General features: G+C 40.2%; 1 protein-coding gene across 24 annotated transcripts in view; it reads left to right on the forward strand.

Moving 5' to 3' along the window:
- The window catches only part of TGFBR3 (transforming growth factor beta receptor 3), a 182572-nt gene that overhangs the window by 53987 nt on the left and 108436 nt on the right, over positions 1-20149 (forward strand). For 12 of the 24 annotated variants that reach the window (XM_043520067.1, XM_043520068.1, XM_043520066.1 and 9 more), the window contains one exon: positions 2034-2135. The exons of 9 other annotated variants lie outside the window; for them this stretch is intronic. In XM_043520067.1, coding sequence (XP_043376002.1) covers positions 2034-2135 — 102 coding nt within the window. Of the gene's footprint in view, positions 1-2033; positions 2136-6947; positions 7228-20149 lie in introns of those variants that run through there. 3 more of the 24 variants (XM_043520074.1, XM_043520079.1, XM_043520080.1) reach the window with 3 other exon arrangements.

Genomic DNA, 20149 nt, shown 5'->3' on the forward strand with positions numbered 1-20149 from the left:
GTTTAATGTCTAGCACTCAAAAGAAACATGATACTTTAGGTAAATAGAAATTAATTGGAAGTCTTTAAATTTAAAATCATTGAATTATTTGCCTAAGGGGCAAACTCTTTAAATGCCTGTATTTCTTTTGCCTTGTAAATTAGTGGTTGTAACAGTAAGAGGTTGTAAAAAAGGAGAATATAGTCAGTCATGTTTGTGCAAAGCATTTATCTCAAAATTCCCTTTTAACGGGTGACAGCTTTAGAAAATCTGCACCCATTTTGCTGAGGTAAGAAGCCCTTGACCTTTTGGAAATATTATGAAAGTTATTTGTTTAGGTTTATAATTAGAGCTGGCATTTCTGAACCTAGGGCCAGTGAGGTAGTTTCTTGAACTCTTCATTATTAGCTTAATAGAAGGAAAATTTTAATGTGTACTGTTTAATTTAAACAGCTTACAAAGCCCGTGCACTGAACCTACTAATGTTCACGTTGCTTAGATATTTCTGATACCCATATTTTTCCTTGTCAGTCCCTTTTGTGGCAATGTTCATAGTGGGAATATCAGAAGCCACTTGGCCCCTGGCCTTGTGTTGAGATTGCCACTCATTACTGAGTCAGTTTTATCCAAGACCAAAGTTCAGTATCTTTCCAAGACACCTGCCAGAAATTGTTGCCACCTTGTATCTACAATCTCATGACATTTGGCTTAAATAAAAGTAAATTTTATTGACGTTACAGAAATAGAAAGATGTGTGTTTTGCTAATCTTTTATCTAGACAGATATTATGGAAAATTGCTAAATGGGTCTCTAGTTTAAGTTACAGAATAGTGAGATACAAGATGGCAGACTCTGTCCTGGTAAACATTGACTCAGAAAAGGATTGGGGTTCATGGAGGATGATCAGCTAAACATGAGCTTTCTGTGCAATGCTGCAGCAAAAAGGCTAATGCAATCCTGAGATGTATAAACAGAAACCTTGAGTAGGAGAAGACATATTATATTACCTCTGTATTTGGCACTGGTGCAGCCACAACTGGAATATTGTGTCCAGTTCTGGACTCCACAGTTCAAGAAGGAAGTGGATAAATTTGGGAGGGTTTAGAGAAGAGACATGAGAATGACTAAGGGATTGGAAAACTTGCCTTGTAGTGAAAGACTCAAGTGCAATCTCTTTAGTTTCCTTAAGAGAAGTAAAGGGGTCACTTGATCAATCTTTAAATACCTACATGGGGGGAAAATTGGTAGATTGAAGACTCTTCAAATGTATAACAAGATCCAGTGGATGGAAGTTGGAGATAAGATATACGTTTTTGACAGTGTGAGTGATTAACCATTGGTCTTTGGTGGATTGTCCATCACTGGCAATTTTTAAATCAAGATTGGATGCTTTTCTAAAAGCATCTAGTTCAAACAGGAGTGTGAAGTCCTACGGCCTGTGTTTTACAGTTGGTTGGACAATGATTCTCAACCAGAGGTATGTGTCCCCTGGAGGAATGCACAGGTCTTCTAGATATAATCAACTCATCTAGATATTTTCCTAGTTTTACACCAGGCTCAATAAAAAGCTCTAGCGAAGTCAGTACAAACTTAATTTCATACAGACAATGACTTGTTTATATATTATATATACTTGTTTATATACTATACTATGTACTATATTGTACACTGAAATATTTAAATTCCAGTTGATTTATTTTAAAATTATATGCTAAAAATGAGAAAGTAAACAATTTTTCAGTAATAGTGTCCTGAGACACTTTTGTATTTTTATGTCTAATTTTCTAAGCAAGTGATTTTTAAGTGAGGTGAAACTTGGGGGTACGCAAGACAAATCAGACTCCTGAAAGGGGTACAGTAGTCTTGAAAGGTTGTGAACCACTGGACTAGATGATCACAGTTGTCCCCTCTGGCCTCTTCTGGCTCTATGATTTATGAATCTATGAAATTACTTATGGCAGGGGAGGAAAGGTCTTTTGTTATGGATTAAAGCAGTTCAGTGTAACGTACTTCCAAAGTCTCTGTGTAATCAGAGATGCTTCTTTCCTTTATAGAGAACACATCTTTCCCCCACTCCACCTCTGAAAAGCTCTCTCCTTTCACATTTGAGGCAACAGACTACACATCACATCACTCGCTACAATCAGACCAGTATGGTAAATTGATTTGAATCGGATGACTCATGCTACTTGTTTTCATTTTTCTGTATATGGTAAATGTGATGTTGTCTCACTCTCATTATCATATTTGATATGGGTATTTTGTTAGCAAATTACCATTTAGCATTTTCCAGAACTACCGTAAATGATGAAACATGGATTTCACTCTGTTTACAAACAGCCCAGCAAGCAAAATGTACGTAAATTTTAAGATAGTGATTCAAAAGTGTAGTATAATGTCATAAATCCATATACAGTTATTTGTGTAGGGTTGTTAAACCACTATTACAGCAGTTTGGAAACTAGCTTGTATTCCTACTTTGGGCTCCCACATAACTAGTAACACATCTTGACTTCCCTTTTAATCAAGATGGCTCCTTCCAGCAGGAGGCTCAAAGTGCCAATTGGAATGAAAACCTTTTTGTTGTTTCTGGCAAATATTGGACCAATCAGAACATATTTTTTTCAGTTCTGTATTGCATTACAACTGAAGTAAACAGTCACATGTCTTTACTACAGATGGAGACGAAGTCCCGTGTGGTCCAAGGCGGCTGTTTGCTCTACTGAGTCTCCTAAAGGAACAAGGGTCCAAGTCTCCCACTGTAGAGTATTTGCACAGGAATAATCCTATTAAGATTCACAGGAATTATTCATATCCTAAAATGGAAAAATCAGACACTTTGATTATTAGGTTTACACATTTTGTGAAGGACATTCAGATCTCTACTTTGGAACTACATTGCTTGAAGTCTCAGGAAAGTCCATTCTGCCTTCTTTTCCCCTGCAAATTGGAAATACAGCATTTGGTTCATTTGATTATTTCTTTGTCATCTCCTGACAATTCAATTGTACCAGATTCTTCTTCTCCCTCAGTACCTGAGAATTTCAAGGCATACCAGGATCTTTTGAAGCTTATGGCTGCTTTCTTGGGCATCCAGGCAGAATTTTTACAGGAAAATATGCACAAGTTCTCAACATTCTCCAACTGTCTGTACTGGAGAGAATAGTGCTCCCTATTAATGACACTGTCTTGGAACCTGCAAAGGCAAGGGCTTCAATGCTGCCTACTGCGAAGCATTTGGAGAAGTACTCTTTCATCCCTATGCAGGGTTTTGTGGGTTTCTATTCTCACTCAGTCCCTAATGCTCTTGTTATGACTGCAGCGAACGATAGGGCTTGACAGGGTAGGTATCAATCTACTCCCAAAGAAAAGGAGTCCAAGAAGATGGACTGACTTGGGAGAAAGATTTAAACCTCCTCTTCCCTGCAAATGTGTGTCATGAACCAAAAAGTGTTGCTATATAAATATGACTTCCATTAATTGGACTGCCATACCTAAATTTGCAGACAAGTTGCTGGATGCCTCCAGAATGCTTTTGTGGTTGAAGGCTGTTTGATGGTCAAGTTTTCTCAGCAGTCAGCATTGGACATGACTGATACATTGGCCAGAATTATGGCTTCAGCTGTGACGATTAGGAAGGTGTCATGGCTGCAGAATTATGGCATTGGTTCTCAGGTGCAACAGGCTATTGAGGATCTTTCCTTCTATGGTTGAGTGCTATTCTCAGAGAAGACAGATGAGAACTTGCACTCTTTTAAAGATTCATGAGCCAAGCTGCATTCTTTAGAGGTGTATCCTGTGGTGATACAAAGGTACCATTTTAGCAGTCAGCAACAGCAGTACTGCTCTCGGCAGTTCATTGGGCAGTCCTTCTTTCCCGCAAAGTAGCGGGAATACCCCAGAAAGCGTCTTGGATCTCAGAGGCAAAGGCCTTCAGGTTCTAGTTTCAGCCAATTGACTCATGTCCTCCCCAGCATCTATTGAGTGACTGTTTTTGACTCTCTGTCTGGGGCAGTGATCCAGTCATGATTTCTACATACCTATCACCCCTTTCAGGGACAGACTGGCTCACTTTTACAATGTTTGGGACTCAGTTACCACAGACAACTGGGTCCTAAGCACTGTCAGACCAGGTTATGCCATCCAGTTTTTTTCCATCCTTCCTCTCTACACTCCTTCCCCATCCCTCTTCAGGGACTCCTCTTCCTAGATGCTGCTCTTCAAGCAGGTTTAGTCTCTGCTAGCTTTGGGAGCTGTGGAGGAGGTTCCTCTGCAGCGGTGGGATTGGGGGTTTTATTCTCAGTACTTTCTGGTTCCCAATTCCAAGGGAGAGGTTGAGACTATTCCTGAGCTCCGCACTTTAACAAATATATTAGGTTTGGGAGATTCCAGATGGTCACCCTAACAACTGTCCTCCCCACATTAAATCACAATGTGGCTTGCTACCCTGGGCCTTCAGGATACTTTATTTCCACATAGTGGTTCTCCCAAGCAACAGGAAAGTCTTCTGGTTTGTCATGGTGAACTGTCACTATCAGTACACCTACTCCTTTTTGGCTATTCTCTGCTACCCCAGGTCTTCTAACAAATTGTAGTTTCAGTGATGGTTTACCACAGGCTGAAAGGAATTCATATCTTGCTATATCTGGATGATTGGCGACTGAGGCAAGCCAGGGAAGAAGACCTCTCTCATATACATGTCACACTACACTGACTCAATTGCCTGGGCCTTATCCTAAACAACGGGAAATCAATGTTTGTCCCCACTCAAAAAAGCAAGTTCGTTTGGGCCCTAATGAGGTTGAGAGCATTGTTGCTGGCTGACCAGCTTTGTCTGGAGTTGCAGTCTCAATCCTCTCCCATAGCTTGAGTGTGCCTGGGGGTGCTGACTCACATGGCTGCATGCACACAAGTGGTCCATTTTGTCAGATTGCATCTTCACCCTCTCCAAATGTGGCTTGTCAGTCTATCCGTCTCTTGGACAAATGGATCCACTTCCTCTACTGATCGTGGACTCCTTACAGTGATGGACAGTTCATGGCAACGTATGCCAGGGTGTTTGTTTCTTTCAGCCCCTGCTAACCAGGACTATTGTCAACAATATCTCCTTGATGGTCTTGGGAGCTCATCTGGGGTCACTGAAAGTTCTGGGCCTGTGGTCAGAATAGGAAACTTCACTGCCTGATGTCAAAGTCCAGGAGCTTTGGGCCACCTACAATCCCTGTCACACTTTCCTAGTCCACATCAAAGGCTCACTGTTTCACATACTCACTGACAATACTGCTGCAATGTATTATGCAAACGGACAAAGGGGACTACAGTCAAGTGTTCTATGTCAGGAGGTGATAAGGCTCTGGCGGTTTTGTACCAGGTAAAGCATTACTCCAGGGGCTGATCGCTTACCTGGGGTTCAGAATCAACTTGCGGTTCACATCATGAGGAATTTCTACCTGCGTCTCTGAAGCTCTGTGTCCTGCCTTTGTAGCTTGGGGTATCCAGACGATCAACTTGTTTGCCATGAGAGACAACTAGTAATGCTGTCAGTTTTGCCCTTAAGGGGGTCTCAGTCCAGGCTCCTTGGCCAACACTTTTTTCACCTGAGTTGGGAATCAGCATTCCTATATGCTTTTCTTTTGATTCCAATCATTCTGCAGGTCATTATCATATTGAAACTGGACCATGCCAGACTCATCATCATTGCTCTGGCATGGCCGAGGCCATGTTGGTTCTTGGACCTTCTCACATTAATGATTCAGCCTTCCACATCCCTTCCTTTTCATCCCAACCCTCTGACTCAAGGACAGATTTTGCATCCTGCGCTCACCTTTCTCCATGCCACTGTGTGCCTGGTTATAGGAGAAGGAAGAGTGATATTCAGAAGCTGTATGACAGCTTCTGCTCAATAGTAGGAAGCCCTCTACTAAATGGCTTATTTTGCCAAATGGAAGTATTTTTCAATATGATTGTTGGCCCACGGAGTTCAGTCAAAGCTGGCTTATATCCAGGACATCTTGGAATACTTATTATATCTCCAGTCGTCAGGTCTTGTACTTAGCTTGTTGATGGTGCATCTGGTGGTGATTTCAGTGTTTCATCTGCCCATCCTTAGGAGGTTGCTATTTTTGAATACTATGGTAACAACGTTCATGAAAGGAATCCTTTGTTTCCACCAGCTCTTGAGAGAAGCAGTTCTTTGTAGAACCTTAAGGCCTTAGTGGCTCTGAAGGGACCTTTGTTTGAGTCTCTAGCATCTTCCTTTTCTCTTTTGTGTCAAAACAATGTGTTCCTGATAGCTTTAACATCTGCGAGGAGAGTGTCTGAGTTGCAGGCTTTGATGGCAGAGTCTCCTTACATGCTGTTCTCCAAAGACAAAGTGACCTTGTGACAACACCCTCTGTTTTTATCTATTGTGGTTTCTCAGTTTCATTTAAACCAGGTGGTGTATTTACCTGTGTTCTGTCCTAAGCCACATGCAACCCCAGCAGAGCAGTGTCTTCAGATGTTGGATGTCAGGCAGTGTCTAACTTTTTACCTGGACAGGACTTAGCCTTTTTGTGCTTCTCCTCATCTATTTGTCATAGGCAGACTGAATGAAAGGACAAGCAATCTCTTTGCAAACAGTCTCTCGGGATAACTTCATATATCGAGACAGAATACAAGAGAGATCTGATCATGCCCCATGTGTGAGCTCATTCTACCTGAGTGCAGGCTATGTCAATGTCCAATATTGAAATGTCACCTAAAAACACCAACCTGCAGACACTTGATCAATTGTACACACAAGTACAAGCCATTATGCCATTACTGCAGCATCGAGAGCAGATGCAAACTTTGGGAAGGCAGTTCTGCAATCCTTGTTTAACTAGACTCCCAGATCCACCCACTGCGAGTGCTGCTTGTGAGTCACCTATGTGGAATACCAGCTGCATCTACTTGAAGAATAAAAAACAGTTACTTAACTGAACTGTAACTGTTGTTCTTGAGATGTGATGCAGATGTGTGTTCTACCCACCCTCAGTCCCCCTCTGCATTGGAGTCTATGCTCTTGAAGTTCAGTGAGAAAGAACTGAAAGCAGTTGACGCCATGCCACCCCATGTAGCCAGGGGAGGGCCTACAGCCACAAAGTGTGAGTGCCACCCCTACAGTACTGCTAGACAAAATTCTCCAGCTTTGTGTACTGAGCCCATACATACCTGTGAGGAATACACATATGCATGATATCTCCCAGTACAATGGCTACAGTTCAGGTAAGTAATGTTTTTTTGCTTCATGAGGATATATTTAATCCCAGAAACCCTGTGTTATGGACATTTCTACAACAGAGTAAATATGAAAATATGATCCAGTTCTTCCTTGCCCTTCCCAACATTGAGATGTACTATGCATTTTACACTCTATGCTGCTATACCTTATTTTTCATCAGGTGCCTACACATACTATCCCTCTACAGATCCCAGTAGAATTTAGACTACATCAGTTTTCTTAAGGAAGGAGCTTTCCAGGCAAAATAGAGGTCTGAGTAACTATCACTAGGACCTACTAATGGGGAGTTCTTAATCTGCAGCTGCTGGAAACCAGAACTGGAGTCCAGTGTGAATGGAGGTACTAGCTCCTCAAAGGAGCAAATTTTTAAAAAAAAATAAATACTAGAATTCAAATAACCATTAGGTTTCCTCAAATTTAACCTTTTTGCATCAGTGAGATTTAAAAGTATTTTTAAAAAGTCAGTTTATTCATAAGTGCTTTCTAACTTGTGAACTTTCCAACTTCAGTGATGAGCAAAATGACTGATTCTCCTTTTACTGAAGAGTGAAGTTAAAATGTATGTGGTTTGATGGTGTTACACTCCTAATACTTCATGCTTTCTATTTGATATTTTTTCTTCCCTATCTGATTGCTGCAATACTATTACTTTTACATGGAGTGATTTTAGACTGTTTCCCTAGATTTCTGCATGTTTACTGAAGAGCAGTACAGTAAATTCTTACTCTAACATACTTGTGTTCCTTTTGGAAATAGTCCTGTTTTGCTAGCAAACTATTATTTGGTGAAAGCTGCAAGTGGGCATGGTGGTTAGGTTAGGCTTCCAGCTTGGCCAGTAATATTGAAGAGAAGATATACAAGATAATTTGTGGCTGGAGATAAGATGTGCAATTGTTTTCCACTCTAGAGTACATTTATAGTTATAATCACACTTTTTAAAGCTCTGAAATAGTGGTTTTGGTCATATAAATAGTAACATTATTAATTGTGTTTTCACAAATCTGTAATGCAGGCAGTTAATTCAGAACAGTATTCTTAAACCTGACCCCCATTCTTAGATTTTTAAGCAGTCTTTTTTTCTTTGCAGTTGGGAGAGAGAGAGAGAGAGTTGATGTGGAGATTCTGTCTACACTGCAAAAATCAAAAACCAAAAAATCTGAGTTCTTAACTCAGTTAGCTAACCTGTGGTAGCTAACTAGGGTTTAAAAAGTGGTGCAGACAGACCAGCTCGACTTTCAACTCAACTTTCAATTTAGCAGCTCAAGTTCAGCCCCATGCTCCCATATAGGCTTTAATTTTAGCTGCTAACCAGAATTAAAGCAGAGTTGCTGTGTCTTCACTGCTATTTTAAACTGAGTTAGTAAAGTGAACCTTTTTTGCAGTGTAGACGTACAGTAAGAGCTAGTCAATTGAAAGCACTACTAAGCCCTCTAAAGCCTCTTGAAAAATGGTTAGACCAGAAAGTAAAGAGTGATTCTTTCAAAAAGAATGAGTAACTCCGCGGTATCTGAAGGAGTGCTACCATAATAGTCTTTATTTTTTAAATTAATCAAGGCTACAGTGTGTCCTGTTTTTTAAAAAAAAAAAAATCATTAAAACTGTTTCAGACCTCAAATCTCTGAGGCATGTCAGAGAACTTTTTGTAGTGTTCCCCTAAATTGTTACTCTTTTTGGTACTGAGGAGCTTCAAATGGAAAATAGAGAGAGGAGAAAAAATATTTTAAATTTTCAGAATTTGACATATTGCTGTTTATCTGTCTTTTAAGAAATAGTTAGCCCCAGTCTCGCCATCCCTTTCTGAGGTACGAATAGTGTGCTTGCAGTGAGACTAGGGAGAGAAGCGCTACTGAGAGACCTTATGTCATGACAACAATGTCCTGCCATTGTAAAGGGTGAATTTAGTAATGCTGAGAAAAGTAAATGAAGTCATGCCAGGAAAAGCTTTATGTTTAGAAAAAACAATCTCCTGTGTGCTCCCAAGAGTGGAACAAATCCCTTTATATGACTTAAGTGTAATTGATTGTGCTTGTTGCCACTAAACTTCCAGTAAATATAGGTCAAATAGTAGTTTTAAGTAGATTGATCTATTGCATGAGGCATATTTTTATTAAGTAAAATTTATAGGACTGTCAAATAAAAAATTATGGCAGTTAATTGTGAGATTAAAAAATAGTCGTGATTAATTGCAGTTTGAATCACACTGTTAAACAATAATAGAACACCAATTTAAATTTATTATAAATGTTTTGGATGTTTCCCTACATTTTCAAAAATGTTGAATTCAGTTACAACATAGAATACAAAGTGTACAGTGCTCATTTTTCTAATCACAAATATTTGCACTGTAAAAAAGATAAACAATAAATTGTATTTTTCAGTTCACCTCATACCAGTACGGGTATTGCAATTGCTTTATCTTGAAAGAGCAATTTACAAATGTAGATTTTTTTTTTTACATGTCTACATCAAAAAACACAATGTAAAACTTTAGAGCCCACAAGTCCACTCAGTCCTACTTCTTGTTCAGCTAGTCACTAAGACAAACAAGTTATTTACCTGCTAGATGTGACAGATATACTTTGCAATGCCATCTACAACAGTGTCATGGGAACGCCTGTTCTCACTTTCAGATGATGTCATAAATAAGCAGGCAGCATTATCTCCCATAAATGTAAACAAACTTGTTTGTCTTAGTGATAGGCTGAACAAGAAGTAGGACTGAGGTGAACTTGTAGGCTCTAAAGTTTTACATTATTTTCTTTTTGAGTGCTATGTAAAAAAATAATTCTAGATTTGTAAATTGCACTTTCATGATAGAGATTGCAATACGGTACTTGTATGAGGTGAATTGAAAAATACTATATCTTTTGTTTCTTTTTTACAGTGCAAATATTTGTAATAAATTATAAAAGTGAGCCCTGTACACTTTGTATTCTGTGTTGTAACTGAAATCAATATTTTTGAAAATGTAGAAAAATATCCAAAATATTTAATACATTTCAATTGGTATTCTATTATTGTTTAATAGTGCAATTAAAATTATGATTAATCATGACTATTTTTTAATCTGGTTAATTTGTTTTGCATTAATCGCTTGTGTTAACTACAATTAATTGACAGCCCTAAAATATGAATAGCAATTTAATACATTTATTAAGCATGCCAAGGCAATGCTAGTATGATTATTGTACTTTCCATTGTGACATGAGATTTGTCAAAAATGAACAAATGGCATCTGCAAGAGAATAAAAGTATCATAAAATTATCTTGGTTAACACCATATGGTGTTTTAACAACAGTATGTGTACATCTTCTGTATATTAATCTAGAGAGCAGGAATGTAGCCAGGGTTAGGACTAAGGTCCTTGTTCCACATTCATTTGAAAAAATAGATTGGCCCAGATGAGTATTTACATGTAATTACAGCCTCAAACACTTCATCTTCTCTCCCAAACATATCCCTGACAACATCCCGAGAGATATGATATATGTGTAAAGGTAATGAATAAATAGCAGATCCGCTAAACAGAGGACATCATGAGAATACATTTACTTGGGATTCTGTAAGCATGCTGTATGTTAGGTGGACTGCTGAAACTGTTAAGACTGAGAATGCAAATGGAGCTGTTGAGCTAGTATTTTGTGCTACAACCATGCTGAACATGAACTAGGAGGGAAAAAGAATTGTACCTGTACAGGAAGGTCGCTTTACACTTGTTTCCTGTTTGTCCACAATCCTTATGCAGAATTAATAGTACATATAGGGGTAATTTATTCAAATTGGTCTCTTCGGATTGTTCTTCTAATAAGTCATATCCAGTTCAGTGGGCCAAATTCTACCCTCATTTACATAAGTGTAAATGCAGAGTAACTCAGTTGATAGGGACCAATTGAATGAAACTATGTGTGTACAGTACATGCAAATCAAATCTCCTTCTTCTCACTGTTAAAATAGTATGCTTGGTGTCAGTCCAGTTCAAAATGGAGGATTTTTTACTGCTTGCTGGTTTGTATGCTTTTGAACACACTGATCGAAGGCCAAACTTTATTTCTGGATATCTTCCAACAAAATTGGCTTTCTAATTGAAAATAATCCATGCTTGTCTCTGACCTTCAGAATATTCATGGCTCTGCTGGAGTACATGGGCCAACATTTGTTGTGCTCAGGCAGTTTTAAAAATGATGTCCACAGGGACTAACTCACAATGGTAAACTCCATGGGGAAGAAATATCACTATGGTAACTTGAAGACAGTTTGTTGCCCATTCTTTAATTATTCTTCTAGTGTAAACAAAAAATATACCGAAGATTTAAATAGGCCTTGCTTTTTTATTTTTGCAATTATTTGCTGAGTCTTGAGTGTTTAAACCCAGGTCATAACGACCGTTTTGTAGCTGACCTTGTCGTGAAGCAGGGAATTGAATCTCTTTTATGATAAGTATCTTAAATCATGTTTTAAAGATTCCAGCAACTGGACTTTAGAAAATGCCCTTCCTTCCTCTTTTTTTACGAGATGTTCTTTGATACTCTGCAAAAACATAGATACATGTATTAACATATTGTTTAATGCTAGCTGCGGTTCACCCAAGCCTACAAATTATTTACAGTACAATGTGTATCTTATTGAGTAGATCGAAAGCTATGGACAAAGAGGAATTAAAAAAACAAAAAACACACATACACTCAAAAACTTCATCATGAGAGATTTTTGAGGAATAACCAGAACATGTGGAATAGCTAAAGATAAATATGTTTCCATAAGCCTAAATTAAGCCAGCTGCTCACCCTACTGTAGAATTTGCCCCATATATTTAATTCTACTCTAACTTTCTTTCTCTATGGTCCAGTGTAACTTTGCACCTATGGACGTACACAAGTGAAGTGGAGAGCAGAATTTGGCCCAGGGTATTCAAAAGAAAAGCAGCTTTTTGTGGTGTTTTTGGGTTGGGGGGGGAGAAAAATGTAGCTTGTTTTTAAATCTTTCATCACATTATATTTTTCTGAAGTTATAAAAGGTGTGATGTGTCTACAGCACCAGTCTCACTGATACGGAACTATGTTTGGGCGCTCCATTCTCCACTGGAAGTTTTAATAGCCATTGTTTGATTCAAAGCAAATTTCCATAGAACACAAAAGGGATTTTAGTTTTTTGTTCGCTCATCATGGAGACCAATGAAATGCAATTCAGTATGATACAGAAGGACTTTTTTGGAGTAATAGTGAGTGAGTACTACATTAAATTTGTTGTTTCCACCATGGGCTCTGTTGGGTTTAAATTGCTATTCACATCAGGGGATAATGTGGAGCCACGCCCACCCAGCAGTAGATTCAGGAAGCACTGAGTATCAGGTGTAACGTCTCCTGGAGCTCACGGAACACAGTCGGTCACTGTTTGGTCATTGGCCACTCATGCACACCCAGAATACCAGACATTCTGGGAATGGCATTGCCCACCACTGCCTGAGTGACTGCTCCCACTGGCATGACCATGCATCCAAGGTCAGGCTATATGGAGGATGCCATTTTGAAGACTGCCCTGCTCCCTCCAGCATGACCTCGCAGGTACGGTCGCACCAGCCAGGCAGAGCAGTGGGCTCTTCAAAATGGTGTCCCCCAGGCCTCATCTGGGGTTTTGTCCCAGTAATGAGCAGGGGACAAACCATTTAAAAACAGGACTGCCTGGCTTCAAACCAGACAAATGACTTGCCCATGCTGGCCAGTGAATAGGAGGGGCCCTCTCTCCACATCCCTTCTGAGAGTGCTAGACTCTGAGTTCTCAAGCTCAAAATAGTGCAAGGACGCTGTATACAATTCTTGATCTGGGGAGGACTCTTCCTCCACTGTATACCCTCACAATTCTGGGCACAGAGTTCAGCCCTACACCTCCTTCCTTCTTAAATTTAAAAAAATAATTAGGAAACAAAAAAATACCCCAAACAAACAAGAAACAACTTTAAGCTTGCATAGTCAATGTCATTGTTGCACTTATCCAGCTGGGTTAGCTTTGCAGTCCCTTCACAATGCAGAGCTACTAAGTAACAGTGACTACTGAGTGAAAGAGGGGAGAAAGAAGAAAATAAATATTTGCCATCACTTTTGTTACCTTTGGCAGAACATTTTCTCAAAGACCAGGCTGAAGCTTAGAGTATTATGAAGAGGGAGTTTTGTTTTGCTTAAGCTGTGGAAACAAGATCAGTTTTCAAGGTTTGTGCAATGAGACATTTAATGATAGTGAACTTACCCTTAAAGGTCAGTTATAGGAATTCAGCCTTCATTTGAACTTGTAATCTTGTTATTTTTAATTAGAAAAGGACTGGCATGTTAGAAGTTATGGACTCCTCTTCCCCCTAAACCTGTTTCCTCTCTCTTGGCTTCTGGCTTTTTTCTGAGACCTATGCGTCTGCATTTGGTGGCACAGAGCAATGTAAATACAACCTTTACCAGCAGTAGGCCAAATTCTGTCCTTGGAGTAACGTTTTTGCAACTTACTGAGACGCACTGAAGTTGCTAACCAGACCCTATAAACCTGAGTGAGAACCATATTTTTTCTTCATTGCACTAAGGATCCACATCCATTAAAGTGGGTCTTGAGCCTGCTTACACTTTAGGACAGGGGTGAGGCAGAATCAGAGCTGTCCATGATTATTAATGCAGGAGTTGGGAGAATCTCTCTCCTTTCAGAGCCTGTCGGTTTCATTCTGCCTCCACAGCTGGCGACAAGTTTATCAGACCTTCCTGACATACAGCTCAAAGTAAAATGTCCCAATTATTTTGAGCAGAATAAATTGTCACTTTCTAATTGTCAGCTGGTTTCACAGTAGCAGCTGTGTTAGTCTGTATCGCAAAAAGAAAAGGAGTACTTGTGTCACCTTAGAGACTAACACATTTATTTGAGCATAAGCTTTCGTGAGCTACAGCTCACTTCATAAAGTGAGCTGTAGCTCACGAAAGCTTAAGATCAAATAAATGTGTTAGTCTCTAAGGTGACACAAGTACTCCTTTTCTAATGGTTAGCTGTGCTCCATGGCTCTGCTGTGCTCAGAGAGCAGAGTACATTTTAAAGTCTCCTACTTAATGTCCTTGCTTGAAGCTCTGCAGTGGCTGGAACTTCTGTGAACCATGCGAAGAGAATTGTGGCAGACAAGGCCAAGAAGAAGGAAAAGGAAGGCCCTGTGTCTCCTGCTTCTCCCCTCTCCTTGAGTGCCTGGATATGTGAATTTTCTGGGGTCATGGCCCAGGTACTTCAGCGATAGCCCAATCTGGGTAGGGATCACTGCTACCTGCCTCCCTAGAGAAGGAAATAAGTCCAGCATGAGCAGACAAAGTGTCTCCAACAGAGTATGTCTACTCTGCAGCTGGGAAATGTAATTCCCAGCGTGAGTAGTCAGACTCATGCTCGCTCAGCTCTAGCTAGTGCACTAAAAATAGCAGCATGGACACTGTGACTCAGGTGACAACTGGGGCTCCCAAGCACACCCAACCTCCTGGGTCTCAGCTCAGGTGGCTAGCCTGAATATCTGCCTGAGCCCACAACATCCACACTGCTGTTTTTAGCATGCTGGCTTGAGTCCCGCTAGTGTACGTCTGTCTCCCCAGCCTGGGAGGCTCACTCCCAGCTGCAGTGTAGATATACCCCCTGTGGCTGCCACTAATCCAACATGGAGAAGTAAAAAACAATCCAGTTCATACAAAGAGCTGCTCTGTTTGTGTTTAGAGACAATGCGTGACACAGTGACATCCCAGCTGAAGCCGAACTGGGTTATACAGCAGCCAATTGATGAAGGGGGAAGAGTTGGAGGGAAGATACAAATGAAGAGGAGGGTTGGGAGTGGTGTGGAAGAGAGAAAATAGAGGGAAAAGAGGGAGTGGATAAACATAGGGCTGAATTCTGATTCCCTTAGTTATGCATATAATCCCATTGAGCCTCTGCCTGTGTGAGAGAGACAAGCTAGTTTTGTCCCGTATCAAACACAGACAAACGTTGAACTATATAGTTATAATTCCATCTCTGAGTTTGGGTGAGCATCTAGTGATGCCGTAAACCACAGGGAGAATGTTTGAGTGGTTTGTATATATCAGTAATACTCAGATTGAGGCTTGCGAGCTCATTGGGCTCTTTGCAGCACATGATATTAAAATGCTGTGTGATTTAATTAACAACCAATCAGGATGCTTTTACTATGCTATTAACCAATTGTAGTTAATAAAATAAAAATACTTCATCAGTCGTTTTTGCTGCGAGAATTCTATGTAGAGAGTAAATGAAACAATGAATTCACACTACTGTGGCTCTTTGGGTAATGTTGATTGCTAATTTGGCTCCTGAACCACTGAGATCGGAGTATCAGTGGTATATACAATAATCCAGTGGTTCTCAAACTTATTTGTATCATGCCCCCCTTCTTTGTCTCTGTAGTTGTTTATGCCCCTCAAACCACAGAAGTACATATACTCCGCCCTGCTCTGAAGGCAGAGCAGTGGCTGCTGGCTGGGTGCCCAGTTGTGAAAGCAGTACCACACCAGCAGCAGCTCAGAAATAAGGGTTGCAATGTGAAAAGTGATATTTTGTCAACATCACTTTTCATAGTAGACTTAGCACTCCATTGCCACCTTGACTTCTTTGCTGCTGCTACCACCCCGGGGCTGGCAGCCTGAATTGTTAGCAGAGCCCCCCGCACTGGAGGCTGGCTGCCGCCTCCTCAAGGTGAGGGATTGGGGGAGAGGGAGGAAGGAGAGCCCGAGCCGTGACTGCTTCCTGGTGAAGGATGGAGGGGTGGGGGAGAAGAGCCTGAGCCTGGGCATCGGGGCTTCAGCTGTCAGTCCTGGACAGCGGGGCTCTGGCTGTCCTCTCCCCCTGCCTCTCACATCTGCATGGCTCTTCTGCCTGCGCCCCAGCAACCCAGGGCTGACACCCAGAGCTCTTATACATACATATATATGTATATGTATAAAAAATATGTATATGTATATATGTATATGCCTCACTTGACATATTCCTACGCTCTCTTGGGAGGCCACCCCATAGTTTGAAAACTGTAGCTGTAATCTAACACAGTAATGGGTTCATTGCTATGTGTTGGATATCCTGTCTTTATAGTAGAATTGCCTGGCTTCAAGAGCAATAGCTGTAAAATATTGCCAAAGTGGAAACTTAGCTAATGAGAGTGTGGTGTGCTATGCTGCAAGAGGAACTTAACTTAACTTGAGGAGCCAGCCACAATCTTGGGTGGCATCCTTGAGGTCATCCACATTAGGCATGTATAAAAACATCAGCTGTAGACTGTTGTACTGCACTGTGTCTGCCCTTTTAGTCCAATAAATGACCTTGTAATTGTGGACATGTTGGGGGAAATTTCAAATGCACAAATGGCACTTAGGTGTTTGACTCTCATTGACTTTCTACTGGAACTTAGGTGTCTTAAATGCCATTTGTGCCTTTAAAAAATCTCTCCTGTCATGGTTTTTCAATCATTCAGACTTAAAAAAAAAAAAAAAAAAACTCCAAGGAATTAATAAGTGTGGCATGTATAGTCTTCATATTATACAGGAACTCCTCACTGAAAGTCGTCCTGGTTAAAGTTGTTTCATTGTTACGTTGCTGATCGATTAGGGAACATGCTCGTTTAAAGTTGTGCAATGCTCCCTTATAACGTTGTTTGGCAGCCGCCTGCTTTGTCCACTGCTTGCAGGAAGAGCAGCCCATTGGAGTTAGCTGGTGGGGGCTCCATTGGAGTTAGCTGGTGGGGGCTTGGAATCAGGGTGGACCGGCAGCCCCCCATCAGCTCCTCATTCCCCTAAGTTCCCTGTGCAGCAGCAGCCCAGCAGGGTACCAATTGTCAGCAGTTCAAATATCCCTCCCCCGACTGCCATGTGCTGCTCCTGCCCTCTGCCTTGGAGCTGCTCCCCGGAGCCTCCTGCTTACTGTGAAGAGGAGGGGTAAGAGGGAGACTAATATCAGGGTATCTCCCTCCCCGCTACTCCTAACCCCTACTTATGCCTTCTCCATATAGAGCAGGGGGGAGACACAACAGGGCTTAGGGGAGAGAGCTGGCCGCAGCTGCTGTCTCAATTTCCTGATCTTTTTAAAGACAATGTACTTAGAATGTGGTGTCAGTGTACTTAAAGGGGCAATGCACATCTCTCTCTCTCTCTCTCTCTCTCTCTCTCTCTCTGTCTGCCATGCTGTCTCCCCTCCCTCCATTTATGCTGCCTTGTAGAGTGTGAGACTACATTAACAACGTGTTAACCCTTGAGGGCTCAGCTGAATGCTAATTCATCATTTAGCAATAAGGCATTCCTTGGGAAATATCCCACCCTCTTCCACCCTCTAACTTCACCACCTCCACCAAGCTTCACAATCATTGTTGCTGTGTACAGTATTAAATTGTTTAAAACTTATACTCTGTGTGTGTGTGTGTGTGTGTGTGTGTGTGTGTATATTTATATTTGTCTGGTGAAAAAAATTTCCCTGGAACCTCTCCCCCCCCCCCATTTTACATTAATTCTTATGGGGAAATTGGATTCACTTAACATCATTTAGCTTAAAATCGCATTTTTCAGGAACATAACTACAATGTTAAGTGAGGAGTACTGTACTAACTAACTACATTGTCATTGGCACAAAGTTAGTGCATATTTTGGTACGTTTATCTACACGTACTGACATGGCCAGAGACAGGATACCAAACTAGATCGAACGCTATCCTACTTCAGTAGGGCAGTTCCTCTACATGGAGTATCCCCTGAAAGGAAGGTGTAGTGTTTAGGGTGCTAACCTGCGATTTGGGAGACTTGAGTTTGATTCATTGCACTACTGCAGACTTCCAGTGTGACCTTGAAAATCAATAGGACTTTTTTTTGGAAATGGGATATATCTTAAGGCACATGAGTGCTTTTGAAAATTGTACCATGAGTCTCTTTTTGCCTCATCTGTATAATGGGAATCCTAGGACTTCCCTATTTTATTGGGCTGTTATGAGGATATATCCTTGAAGATTGTGAGGCACTTGGATACTACAGAGATGGGGGCTGTATAAGTACTATAGATAGATAGCATGTACTGTTCTTAAAAGGGTCTGTTAGATTTGAGATCAGAGAATCGAAAGAATTGAGGTCTATTTATTCTCAGTTTAAATAAGTAACCCTTTTCCTTTAAGGGAAAGGAAAAGTCAGAGGACAACTGGGTTTCTGTGAATCTCCTAAAGTAGATGTTGAAGTCTCATTCGCGCGTGTGGTGTTTACTGCCTTATGAATTCCTGTCTATTTGGATATAAAAAATAAATATAATTCTGTCTTCACCTCATGAAATTGGCCTTAAATTGGCCTGGAATTTCATTACTTATTGTCTTTAATTTACCAAAAGTTTATTATAACTCATTTTCAGCAATACAATAGCAGCAGTAATGTGGGTCGGTTGGTTTGTATAGTTTCAATATCAATCTATTAAAAATACAATGGTTTTGAATTTAAATAGGCTTTTTAAAAAACAACATGGTTTATTTTTTTTCTCTGGCCCCAATATGGAATTCTAATGTAAAGCCAGCTGAATGCTTCCTGCCCTTGTGTGATAAAAAGTGCACTTCCATTCATTGTTTCCATGCAACTTCCTATCCTTTCTACAGTAAAGAAAGTTAAAATCCAAGACCATTATGAGCTATCTCTGAGGAAAGGAACTGTTTCACAACAAAAAGCATTTTTAAAGTTAACCACAGCTTGAAATAATGAAATAATGCAGTAGTTATAGATTTGTTCATTTCTTCTTTTTTCAGTAACCGTGGATTTAAACACCTCTTGATTGATTACATTTTGTTTCCCCCATTAATCTCTGTTCAAATAACAGCCATATCCTATTTTTACGTAGACTTCCATGTGACTGAATCCCGTAGTGTTTTTCAATCTCTGTACATGCTGGAAGTTAGCCATCACTGAAATGCATCCACATCTAGTGTGGACCACGGTTAATAGGACACAGCAACACTAAATAACAGTATTGGTTAGAAAGAGCATATTAGATGCACTTAGTACTGTGGGGGAGCTTAGGTATGCACAGCAGAATAAGCTAAATTAAAATTTGGTCACTGGAAACTTCGCTTTTGTGTTGTGTGTCAGTGTAGTATGAATATTTTCAGTGATGAAGTCTGTAACACAAACTATTGTGTCTTTCGTTCACTGGCATTCAAAACAAAGCTCTGCATGTTAGGATTATTTAAATGGAAAACAATCCATTTGGACTATGCTGATTATTCAGAGAAGATAAATTCCTGAGTGTTTCCTGAAAGCTCACTTGGGAGGAAGAGAGGGAGAGTAGTATTTGGAGATGGAAAAGTACTAGGGGAAAAGTTCCCTGTAAACGGCAAGTTACTGCAAAATTCAGAAAAGCAGAAATTTGAACCTTGACATAAAATAAGTACAGGAAAAATTGCATAAAATTTAGTACTTTGATAAAACATACACATCATCTGTTTGGAAGGACTTTTTTCCCCAGGTACAGATGTTTGTTTTCTAGAGTAATGCTGTATTTGTAATACTGTCATGAGGTTGTGGTCAGCGGGTGTTGAACTGAACAGGTTTCTCATTCATTCCCTGTTTTTGTTTAATCAAATTACTATATACCTAATCAACTGTAGTCTCTTGCTAAACTTGGTTTACAGTATATTGTTTACATTGGCTAACTTTCCTTTGCTTCAGTCGATATTGAACTGGACTTTAATGTATAATCAAGAACTAATTTGATTTGGTCCATCTTATTCATTCATGAAATTACGCCTCTGTCTGTAATTTACTCTTTCATAAGTAACCATTCCTTGCAACAAAATCTGAGTTTTACCTGATAGTTATCTTTTTCAAATTAATCCTGCAGTGTTCCAAGCACACCATTTATAATTTAACTAACCTCAGTTTTGCTTC

Source organism: Dermochelys coriacea, chromosome 8, assembly GCF_009764565.3.
Source record: "Dermochelys coriacea isolate rDerCor1 chromosome 8, rDerCor1.pri.v4, whole genome shotgun sequence".
Classification (NCBI taxonomy): domain Eukaryota; kingdom Metazoa; phylum Chordata; order Testudines; family Dermochelyidae; genus Dermochelys; species Dermochelys coriacea.